This window comes from Tachysurus vachellii, chromosome 19, assembly GCF_030014155.1.
Source record: "Tachysurus vachellii isolate PV-2020 chromosome 19, HZAU_Pvac_v1, whole genome shotgun sequence".
Taxonomy (NCBI): Eukaryota; Metazoa; Chordata; class Actinopteri; order Siluriformes; family Bagridae; genus Tachysurus; species Tachysurus vachellii.
The window spans coordinates 7355984-7368176 of NC_083478.1; the positions used below are offsets into that span (position 1 = coordinate 7355984).

Sequence of the window (12193 nt, forward strand, 5' to 3'; positions counted from 1 at the left end):
GACCAAGAATCTAAGCGCATAAGGTCAATTTCAAGAGCAAAGCTGGATCAAAATAAAGGTAGCCCTATCATAAGGAACAACATTTTGAGATAGCAATAGGCCAGGTCAAGTGGGGTTTTATTCCATCCTCCGTCATTTTTTTTCAGGACTATGGTGTGACACATAACAATACAGCAGAACGGCACACAGGACTACCTGAAGTGCAAATACACAACAATGTGTCTGTAAAAGTGTCCCAAAGCAACAGCTATACACACTATGTCCTTTAAAAGTACATTGAAAATGTTTAGTAACTGTTCTGATGAGTGTATGCTTGTAATATATGTTGCATAGCCAATTTTCCGGAAATGTTAAAATAAGTGACTAATTATGCTAAAACTCAGAGACGATTCAAAGGATGTTTCCATCTGTTGTTATGAGATAACTCTCAATCTTACAATCTGTTTGTATAGTATTGAGATTGCAGCTGCTGTGGGTCTTTATTACAAAAATACTTTACGTATTTCAGTAAGTCTATACTGTCTGAATAACACTGTTCTTACAGATGTATTATAACCTATAGAGTATAGGTACTGTAGATATTGCCAAACATGAATCTTTGTTCCTTTTTCTTAATAATAGCATTTAATATAGCACATGTACTGTTGCTTATTCTGCTGAAATGAACTGTATTCTACTGTATTTCTTCTTCCCTACTCATTTAGTAATGAATGTAGGTTTATGTTATAATGTTTTTTGTTCTTTGGCCAAAGACCTCAGCAGAAATTATACAATTTAATATAATATAAACACATATTTTAGAAATCCAACCTCAACTGACTTACCAAAAATATATCCACAGACCTAAACATAATAGAATTGACAGTATAAATACAACTTATACAATTAGATGCTTAGAATGTTAGATTGAAAACTAACTATAATGCTATAATATCACAGATTAACTTTCTGCACTTGGCTAGGTTTCAGCTAGATAATTTTAGTAAACATAAAGACACAATAGTAGCCTAGCTAGAACAAAAATTATGAGTGACCATGCTAAAAGTAGCAAGCATTGTGGTTCGCTAGTAAAAAGATAATTTATCCAAATGCCACAGGTAAGAACCCTTACAGAAACATGTAATGCATGTGAACTCAAATGTGAACTCAATAGAATGTGTGACATGTTAAAATCATAAAGGATGAAATTATTTGTCTATGAAAACCACATAAGAAAAGTGAAATCACATGCCAGAAAGTAAATGAATTGTTAAAAATATCAGATCTGAAATGAATTTGAAAACAGAATCATATTTGGATATAAAAACTCACATAGCATGTGAAAATGTGTGAATCTAAAAAAATACATGTATAAATTTGTCATGTAAACCATGTAATTATTCACACAAGAATTGTGTGATTATTTTTCGTAAGGTTAGCATAATATGTTTAATGGTAGTTTACTCAGTCCATAATTTACCTCAGGGTCCTTGGGTTTGTCTGCTTGGAAGAATTTTCTATGTAGAACCCTAAAACAGAGGAATTCCTTTAAAAAAATTTATTATAATGTGTTTAGTAAAAGAAAACCTCATCCATCCATCCAAAAAAAAAAAAAAAAATGAAACACTTAGTCAAACCTGAAGCAACAGTGAGAACTGATATAACCCATTGTAGGGGTGTTTAATAGTGTATTTCTGGGACTATGTAGAAAAGTTTTTATGCTTTGATAACAAACTTGTTATCCTTCCCCCCAAACGTTTTTGTACTTCTTTGTTAAGGGTTAAAGTCTTTATTATAATTTTTTATCAGACTTCACCAACTAAGCTAAATTATTCTGATGCTTCCTGTAATGTATTTACATTGAATACTACAACTGAGAGTTCCTATTTCAGAAATGATGAATTTCAGTTCATTTAAATCATATTTATGTACCTGTTCACCTGCTACGTGATTGGCTGACTGGATAATTGATTGAGTGGGTGTACAGTGTACAGGTGGGCTTTATTCCTAATAAAGTGGACACTCAGTGTACTGCAACGTAAAACAAAGGGAACATAATGTATAATAATGTCTGTGATTATATATGTTTATATTAATTAAAACCGTCATTCCTAAATATTATTGTTTCATTGTTTTCATTGTTTCATAATTCATTTTTAATTTTAAACCAAAATTATAATGACTTTCTCCGAGACACAACTTAGTTTGGACAGAATTAAAAATACTGATTGCTCATATGGATTTTTCCGAACATTAATTGATCGTAAATTTGTGTTACCTGTAATTATCAAATGTGATATTTTAATTGCTTTAATAATCGTAGTGTAATGTGTTACATCGCCAGCAGATGGCAGTAGTGCACCGTACTCTGTATTCCTTTCTCCCACCCCTTCTTTTTCTTTCACTATCAATTTTAAGAGCATTGTTCCAGTTGGATATTACCTTCATTAAGACATAATTTTCTTGTCTGATGGTGTTGCTAATTATTGCTTGAAGCCTAGAAAAGGCAATTTCTCCCAAAAAATATAACCATTTGCATGTTCTTGAATTATTGACAGTTATTAAGACTCAAATTGTACCCCTGGGACACAGTACATAATTTATATTTTTAATTCACTCATTTTGTATGCAAAATTTACTCATCAGTTCTTGTGCAGTATAAGTGAATTGTGTAATTACACACAAATGTATAATTGAAATAAAATAGTTACACTAAAATAACAATACCACTGTATATATTTAATTTCAGACTATTAGACTGAAGATAAAGCTTACACTCATATTGCACCAATAAATGTTTTGTTGTTGATTTTGTAGTTTTTAATCTTTTTTCCTGGTGTATGTAAAGAAAAGTCCTATCAACTCAAACACTGCAGGACTACAGGAAATTGGTTTCTTGCACACGATGCCTGCATTTTTTGCCCAGCCACTCAGCAAGGATGGGTGAAACCTGTGCTGAAATAGTGCCCTACTCCCTATCCCTTTTCCTTACACCTTACAAATTATTATATTATTGTACCTCTATCTATTACAGGGCATAGTGGGATTTATTGAATGCCCTGGATATTTCATTTTATTACTACAAAATAGCAAATTTCTCCACATAAGGAAAAAGCATGAGTGCATAATGCATTTTAACTATTGAATAAGTGTTATTGTGGACTCGTGACTGTTCCTGTCTATAATCTTCTAAACATTGACTCTCTTGCAGTAATTGGCTTTTATATGTGAATAATGCATATCTTTAGTGAATTTATAATATGTTTATTCATACCCTAACAGAAGTATATACACTTAAAAATGTATATGTTTCTCCTCTATAGTCTTTTAAATGAGTGTCTTCCTATTTGAAATCAGTGCTCCTTTGTTACTCCTTCTCCCTTGTTTGCTGCCATAGGCTCCATTTTCAGGTTCCAATCTCATTTCCAGTCCCCCACTTCAGCACATTGGCTCATTTTTTCTCTGGCTTTGACCCAAGTGCTTGCAGGAGGAGATTGATTGCTTCACATTTTACTGAGTGTTCCTTACCAGGACACAAAATCTTACCCATTTATCTCCTCTCTGAGCCACAGCATCTCAGATGTGTGTGCTGCTTTATAAACACCCAAACGCCTGTGCTGCATAGCACAGCTATAAATATTCCCATCTTGTTCCTTTTCCCTGTCTCCCTTTATTGCCGGGCAGCAACCAGTAAGTGAATAAAGTCATTCAAAGATGCATGACATAGGCAAAGGTAACAACCATTTTCTGTCAAGGATAAATTTAACCTCCCTCTGGACTAAATGTGCTTTCAGTGACAAAGAAGAATGAAAGGACAAATGGTATGCGTGGATGATGGATGTTCTGCCTTTCTCAGCGCTCACTTATTTTTTTTTTTTTTTACTGTTGGCACAATTATATTCTTTCAGAGTGTTCTGTTTTTTTGATCTAACAGTAAAAATGACTCTATGTACTCAGCATAATTACCATCACATGTATCCCTTGTGTCCTTGTTTACTTTTAGTTCTTTTCTATTTCAGGCTTCCTCATCAGTTAGATTACTACTGCTCTTTTTAAAACTATTCATAAATAATTTATTTACAAGAAAATGTTGAAATTACATTTTTTAATAAGAACATACATAATAGACTACAGTACAGTGAATGGTTGAAGTCAACAAAATTTCCACTAGCTCTTTATGACATAGCTGCTAATAAGATTTTATTAACTCTCTATTCATTCATTTTAACTAGATTGAAATGTATTTTAAGAAGCACCCAAATCTTATATCGCAACATACTGTACATTCTAAAATATACAAATTTCTGCTTCTTTGCAGCTGGACTGGGATAATATGCATCCATGGTATCAGCTTGTACTTCACTGTCCCAATTAGGATGATCAGAATTCGTTGAAAGTTAAAAACTCCAACATTCTATGATCAACGGCAAAATTATGATTATTGATAATTTGCCAGTAGGTCTCAAAATCAGCTGCCTTAATTTCCACAAGAAAGAAAAAAATTAACCTTGAATATCTTGAATATCTATTTTATTTTTAGGGCAAAAATACAATATTAAAAAGAAATGGGAAACATTTAGTACACTACATACATAACATTTTAATTCCTTTCTCATTTTTTATGCACAAAAATGTTGCTGCATTATTTTCTTGATAAAGTGATAAAAGTGACAAAAACTGCATTACATTTTTGAAATTAGTAAGAAATAAAAAACATGGGGGGGGCACGGTGGCTTAGTGGTTAGCACGTTCGCCTCACACCTCCAGGGTCGGGGTTCGATTCCCGCCTCCACCTTGTGTGTGTGGAGTTTGCATGTTCTCCCCGTGCCTCGGGGGTTTCCTCCGGGTACTCCGGTTTCCTCCCCCAGTCCAAAGACATGCATGGTAGGTTGATTGGCATCTCTGGAAAATTGTCCCTAGTATGTGATTGCGTGAGTGAATGACAGTGTGTGTGTGCCCTGCGATGGGTTGGCACTCCGTCCAGGGTGTATCCTGCCTTGATGCCCAATGACGCCTGAGATAGGCACAGGCTCCCCGTGACCCGAGGTAGTTCGGATAAGCGGTAGAAAATGAATGAATAAAAAACATGGTGCATAAAAAAACACAAAGTACAATGTCTGGAGTTTCAATTTGACGTCTGACAGATCGTCAAAGCTCTGACACTGGAGATTCCTTCCAAAAATTTTAAAATAAATGTCTATTTATTCCATTAATGGTTCATGTGACATCAATGACATCAATGTACATGTGATTTACCTATTACATATTAGAATGAACACACAAACACAACATAAGCCCATGAGCACATGAACATAATACATGAACATAAGCTGCTCACAGAGCTACTGTTATAGAAGATTATGGAAGACAAATTAATTGAACAGGGCTGTGGTTTGCTGTTTATTTAAAGCTTCACTTCTATGCCTGTAATCATATATTGTTTTGCATGTCATGTCATTACCAGGTAGTGCATTTTGCCAGTTTCTTCATTTGAGGTTTCTGCTGACATTAGATCTGTCTCCAGCTGAAATGGAAGTGCTCAGCGACACCTCCTTTTCTATAAAAGGAATCTAATGAGTTTCAACAGTGGATGTGTGGTCGCCTCTTGAGAAGTGGAAAGCACATGAGTGTTTTCATTGCAATTAAAATTCACCTTGCAGACAGCAGAGGGCTCTAAAACTATAGACCATTCCTTTAATTGCTACTTGTCTCTTTTTCTTTTCTTTTTTTTTTTTTGATGTCATGAACTAAAGTTCATTACACTGATCTTTATGGGAAAGAGATAAAGATGGTAAAAATATAAAGATTCCAATTGCCAAAATCCAAAATACCTTTAAACTCAACCAAATCCAGTGTTAAAAAGATAAAAATGTTAAAAGATTTCTTCTGAATTTTTATATTCTGGAAAGTTGATTTGTGACAATGTCTCTATTAAAATTTAAAAATCTGTCTATCTATCTAGCTATCTATCAATCTTTCGCAAGGCAGTCCAAGCACAATTATATGGAGCAATATTAAATAGACAGACAGACAGACAGACAGACAGACAGACAGATAGATAGATAGATAGATAGATAGATAGATAGATAGATAGATAGATAGATAGATAGATAGATAGATAGATAGATAGATAGGGTTAATTATTTATTCTTTTTTAAAATAAATTATTTATATTTAATAACAATTACTTCTACCCATCAAGTGCATGATTATTTCTTGTGCAGTACTATAACAATCATCAGTGATTGGATTGCCAAGGCAAGTTGACCATGAAACCACTTTAAAAAAAAGTGCTACAAGCTGTTTTTTTAACACCAACACAAAAATTACACTCACTATAGGATCTGTTTGTGACTCATCACACCTGATGCTTCACTGCAGGAGTTGTTCAACAGACCAATCAACTGAACATTGGGTTAAGCAAAACAACAATTTGACTAATCATTTGTCAAGCACGTTTAAACTATTATAACCTTAATGACATCTTTGTTAGCACTGCTAGTTGTCAGCGATCATTGCTATGGCAACAATGACCTGTTGCCATAGCAGTTCATCACTTTCAGAACTTTAAAACACTGGAGAATAAATTAGCTTTTAGACACTAATATGTACTGGTCTGGAGAAGAATGTTAAAATGTTGGGGCTGCCATAAACAACAGTGAAATCCATAATTTAGACCATAGGACATGAAAGAAACGACCAATGCATGACCAAAAAAATAAAAAATAGAAAAAAATGCCAGGGAGATACATATTACTATCTGATTTAATTTTTACTATCTGTATTACTGTAGCAATGACTGTATTAATAAATATGTCAGTAGAAGGGTCCTTACAAAGATATTAAGACAAATGTGTGTGTGTGTGTGTGTGTGTGTGTGTGTGTGTGTGTGTGTGTGTGTGTGTGTGTGTGTGGGAAAGAGAGACAGAGAGAGAGAGAGAGAGAGAGAGAGAGAGAGAGAGAGAGAGAGAGAGAGAGAGAGAGAGAGATTGTATATGCATCTCTCTCTCTCTCTCTCTCTCTCTCTCTTAGAGAGGTCTCTTTCTGTTGCGGCGATTAAAAGGTTTGAGCAGACCTACCTCCCGCTTGGACACAGAATGCACTATATAAGAGGTAGAGGAGGTGGAAGACATGGTTCAATAAGCGGTGCGCATGGCGTGCGTAAGACGCAACTTGGGATTTGTTTGCGCGTCTTGAGTTAGTGCTTAATGACTTGTTAATTGGTAGTTTAAGTGCTGTAGCTTTTCATCATGGAGTTATCCGACAGCTTGGAGAGTGTTGGAGATAAGATAGCGCTTCATCTGCTCAATGACTCCATTTTGAGTGGAAATATGAGCGCTTTGGACGAAGAGGATGGCCTTCTGCCGACCGGAGTTAAGGTCACAGTGGTCGCGCTGTACTGCATCGTGTGTGTAGTGGGACTTGTGGGGAATTGCCTGGTCATGTATGTCATCATCAGGTAAGCATGTCCTGGTGTTCTGAAGTTTAACCATCTAAGTGGGATGAATGTGCAAGTGAGTGTGAATTCTGGATGTGTAATCTGATGTGTGTGGATTTTTTAAAGCATTAAATGTTATTTTTTAAAGAAGAAAATAAAGATCATATGATTATTATGTGCTGCACAGTGGGTCAAGAGCATGTGTATCATAATGATTCATATCAGTGTAAAGTTGTCCTAAAGGTAATAGATTTGGCTGCGGAGATGGAAAGACCACAAGGTCCTAGGAAATCAATACTTTGAAATTATCCTGCTGTCCATCACTGGATACAGTAGGGTATAGGGGCCGATGTACAAGAAGATAAAAAAAGTCATACATTTTACCATTGTATGAGTGAGTTAATGATGGGGAAGCGAATGCTAATGTAAAATAATTTAAAAAAAAAAAGATAAACACTTGTCCTCTATGTCCACCAGCCATACTCTAAAGGTTAAACACCGGTTCTCACAGGATGCCATCTTGCATGCTGATGTTTGTAGAGTAAGCGCATGATGATTTAATGGCAAGGGTTTCCCTGCAGATCACAGATCAGTGGGTGTGTCTCTATGATTTTACTCAATTGGTTCTGAAAGACTTAAGACTCATGTCCAAGCAGAAGTCCTAACAATCTAGCTAGTTTTACAAACAAATATTATTGTATATTACAATATTTTAATTACAGAGCTAGTAATAAACTCTACCTTTCTTTGCGGTGCCCTTTTCTTTTACCTTCAATATGTATCTTTCACCTATAAATGTGGATATAGTTTACATTTACATTTACGGCATTTGGCAGATGCCCTTATTCAGAGCGACGTACAAAAATGAACAATAATTTATGGTACATAACTGGACCGCAATTAGTTTAAGAGCCCTTTTTAGTTAAAAGATACAATGGAATAGAAGATGTACTTGAGGGCTAGTACACTAAGTGTGGAAAAGATTAAGAACATTTATGAATATTACCATAGCTCACAATAGTAATTTCTGTTTTTGTAAGAATTATGAACATTCACAAAAATGATTTAAAAATACTTTAAATCCTATATGAATCTCTGTGAATATGCCTGAATCCTGTTTGTGATTCCTGTTGCTGGTTAGCTAACCAGATCTCGAAAAAACATGTGTCTTCCCACTTGAATGCTTTAAAATAAGGATGTACATTTTGTATATATGGTCGTAAGGACAGATCCATTTACAGTGTTCTCATTTTTTACATACAGATTAAACAATTTATTTGTTAAATTACTTGTTATACTATATGACTTACATTCATCTTTCTTTTATCTGTTATATACCATAATGTGGCCTGAGAGTCCTTTAGTACTGTCTTACATTTCTACTCAACTTATTTTCATTAAACATGTAATTAAGAATGAATCCCATGCCTGACAAATGCCCCCACATAATTGCTTCATAATTACAAATCAGAAAATAGAAATAACACAAGCTGTAGTGTAGTCTAGCATAAAAAGAGACTGTACTGATTGTCACTATATATATTCACAAAGTTATACAGGAGGTTGTTGTTGCTGAAAGCCCTGAAAGAGAAATAGTCACTGAAGTGAGCATATTTTAATGTTCCTTTTGCTATGCTTGTTACTAAGCATATTTGATTCAGTGTTGCCTGTTGACCCTTCCATGAAATTAAATATTTCAAGGAATATTTAATAAAATATAATTTTAATTATTTAATAAAAATAAGATCTAATTTTTAAACATGTTTAGAACTTATTTAAGTACAAAGAAAATAATGTGGCTTTTTGCTGTCACAAGATATGACGTGTTGTGATTTCCAAGATGCTTTTGTACCATAAAGAAAGTACTTACAGTATTAGTGTTTCTGTAGACTTCCTCTAAGCTCACCTTTTGTTTTATTGTTGTTGTTTTTTTGGCACCATGCTGTGTAATCTCTGAAGACTGGGTGAAAATCCCAGAAAATCTTTATTTTCTGAAATACTCAAACCAACAAGTCTGGTAAAAACAACCGTACCAAATAGGACACATTTTCACTATTTTTTGTCTTTTGTTTGTAGCTACTGCACTGACATCTTCCTGACTGTTTTAAACAGCGCATATGAGATAACATTTATATCCCTATCATGAAGTGTCCTGTGAATAATAACTAAAGCTCTTGATGTCATTTCATGTACTGCACTTCTGCTTTATGATTTGATATGCGTAAATGAGCAGTACAGGTATTCCTATTAAATTGTATGCTGAGTGTATGTATGTATGTATGTATGTATGTATGTATGTATGTATGTATGTATGTATGTGTGTGTGTATGTATGTGTGTATGTATGTATGTATGTATGTATGTATGTATGTGTGTATGTATGTATGTATGTATGTATGTATGTATGTGTGTGTGTATGTATGTGTGTATGTATGTATGTATGTATGTATGTATGTATGTATGTATGTATGTATGTATGTATGCATGTATAGATAAATAAATTATTAAATCAATAATCATTTATTAAAAATGTGCCAGTTAATTTTGTTCCAATATTTAATAGATTCTTTCTATGATATAACATTTTAATACACATATGTAGAACGTGATCATAATCAAAGGTAGATATCAGTTGAATTGTAAGTTTTGTTGTCTTTTAATTATACGTCTAGGTATACAAAGATGAAGACGGCCACCAACATCTATATCTTTAACCTGGCGTTGGCTGATGCCCTTGTTCTGGCTACTCTACCTTTCCAAGGCACAGATGTGCTACTAGGCTTCTGGCCTTTTGGCTTGACTCTCTGCAAGATGGTGGTGGCCATTGACTATTACAACATGTTTACCAGCATCTTCACTTTGACCGTTATGAGTGTGAATCGTTACATTGCTGTGTGCCACCCAGTGTGCTCACTGGCAGTGCGTACACCCAACAGAGCCAAGCTGGTCAATGTTGCAGTGTGGGTACTGGCTTCTGCTATAGGAGTACCTGTTATGATCATGGGACAAGTGGAAGCGGAATCCAATGGTAGTCATCACCAAACAATATCTTTCTCCTTCATTCAGCCTCATCTTTCCATGGTGAAGTCCACCAAGCATTCAATCATTGTGTTCATCCATCTCATATAACCTTTAGAATTGTACTGGACATTTTAATTAATTTTATTAATGTTTTGAATCTTAGGTTTTGGACTTATTATTTGTCTATATTTGGGGTAATTTCGGGGAAGGAAAATTTCTTTTAGGATAAAATACAACTTTTTACTCATTCTTTGTACAGGTTCATGTTTCTCAACAGTTCCAGTCTTTAAAGTAATGGTGACTGTAATGCAATGTGCTTTGATGCTTCATTCAGGTTATTCAAGGCTAATTTTCAGTAATGTTTTAAATTGTTGCTTTTTTCCAGGTATTGAATGCATGGTGGTGCTTCCTGATCCTCAAAGCTACTCTGAGCCTGTATTTGGCATCTGTGTGTTCCTTTTCTCTTTTTTGATTCCAGTGGCTATCATTAGCATTTGTTACGGCTTGATGGTGCGACGCCTGCGTAGTGTTCGTCTCCTCTCTGGCTCCCGCAGCAAGGACCGGAACTTGCGAAGAATCTCACAGCTGGTGTTGGCTGTGGTGGCTGCATTTGTACTCTGCTGGATGCCTGTTCAGGTCCTCGCTCTGGTTCAGGCTTTGGGGAAGGTAGACCTTGGAGGCAGCCAGACCTCTGTAGCAGCAATGCACTTCTGCATTGCACTGGGTTATGCTAATAGCAGTCTCAACCCTGTGCTCTATGCCTTCCTGGATGAAAATTTTAAACGCTGCTTCCGTGTGTTCTGTGTACAAACCAACACAGATGTGGAACTGGAGCCACAGCAGAGGAAATCAGTGAGGAAGGTGGAACAAGAGTTCATACAAGGAAACGGAGTGGTTAATGAAGCTGTTGCCATTCCCAGGTGTGAAGTTTAGAACTGCAATCTGGACAATAAATGTGCTCACATCCATAAACCATTGTATGTGCTGTAAATTTTGCTTATCTGTAAATTACGTTGCAATTTGACTATCTTTTTTAATGTGTTGTTTAGCTGTGGGACTAAATACAAGTAAATTGCCTCTTGGCTTGGGACAAAGGGCTTATTCTTTATCTTTTTATACCGCAATCACTTAAAACTACCTTGTACCTAGACCCACTGAAGAGTAGGTAGGTATACAATTACTCATCTTTTGCTATGCACAATTTGTCAATCCCCATAAAGGGGATAATTGATGCAATTTAAGTGTGTACAAGACATCTATAGTTAAATAAAATCTAGACAGAAGGGTGCTACAAAAGCTGGTATTTGTACATTTACAACATACATATACGGTATATGTAACTGAATAAATGGCAGATTAACACAGACACATTGAATATGTACCTAATATACAGGTAACTATTGTAATATGAACCTCTTTACCGTGTTTTTTTAACCAGCATGGATTTTCATTGGAATATTGATTCTGAATATGTAAACAATCAACAATAAATAATGAATTTAACATATAACTACTAACACATCTTATATGTGTCCAGAAACATAGCATATTACTGTATATGTTTGTCATTATTAAATGTCTGCATATAACACAGGACATGCTGCGTATTTTTTTATGATCTGCAAAAAAAAAGAGAAAAAAGGTCACTTTTACATTTTTTCTGGAGCAGCGAAAATGAACGAGAGAGAGAAATTATGGAATAATGGTTCTAATTTTATCTGCCTGAGCTCCAGGAGAAACATTTGTTCCTTGATCA

General features: G+C 35.0%; 1 protein-coding gene across 1 annotated transcript; it reads left to right on the forward strand.

The window, feature by feature from the left end:
- Positions 1-7229: 7229 nt before the first annotated feature.
- Positions 7230-11370, forward strand: LOC132862494 (delta-type opioid receptor). Its single transcript, XM_060894536.1, has 3 exons — positions 7230-7438; positions 10089-10444; positions 10823-11370. Exons 1-3 carry the CDS (start codon positions 7230-7232, stop codon positions 11368-11370), a joined length of 1113 nt encoding a protein of 370 aa, XP_060750519.1.
- Positions 11371-12193: the final 823 nt, after the last annotated feature.

Excerpts from the sequence above, each read along its gene's own strand:
- LOC132862494 (XM_060894536.1), top strand. The coding sequence starts at position 7,230 with ATGGAGTTATCCGACAGCTTGGAGAGTGTTGGAGATAAGATAGCGCTT. Across the intron at positions 7,439-10,088 it reads GTCATGTATGTCATCATCAG|GTATACAAAGATGAAGACGG; the intron begins GTAAGCATGTCC and ends TTATACGTCTAG. Across the intron at positions 10,445-10,822 it reads AGTGGAAGCGGAATCCAATG|GTATTGAATGCATGGTGGTG; the intron begins GTAGTCATCACC and ends GCTTTTTTCCAG.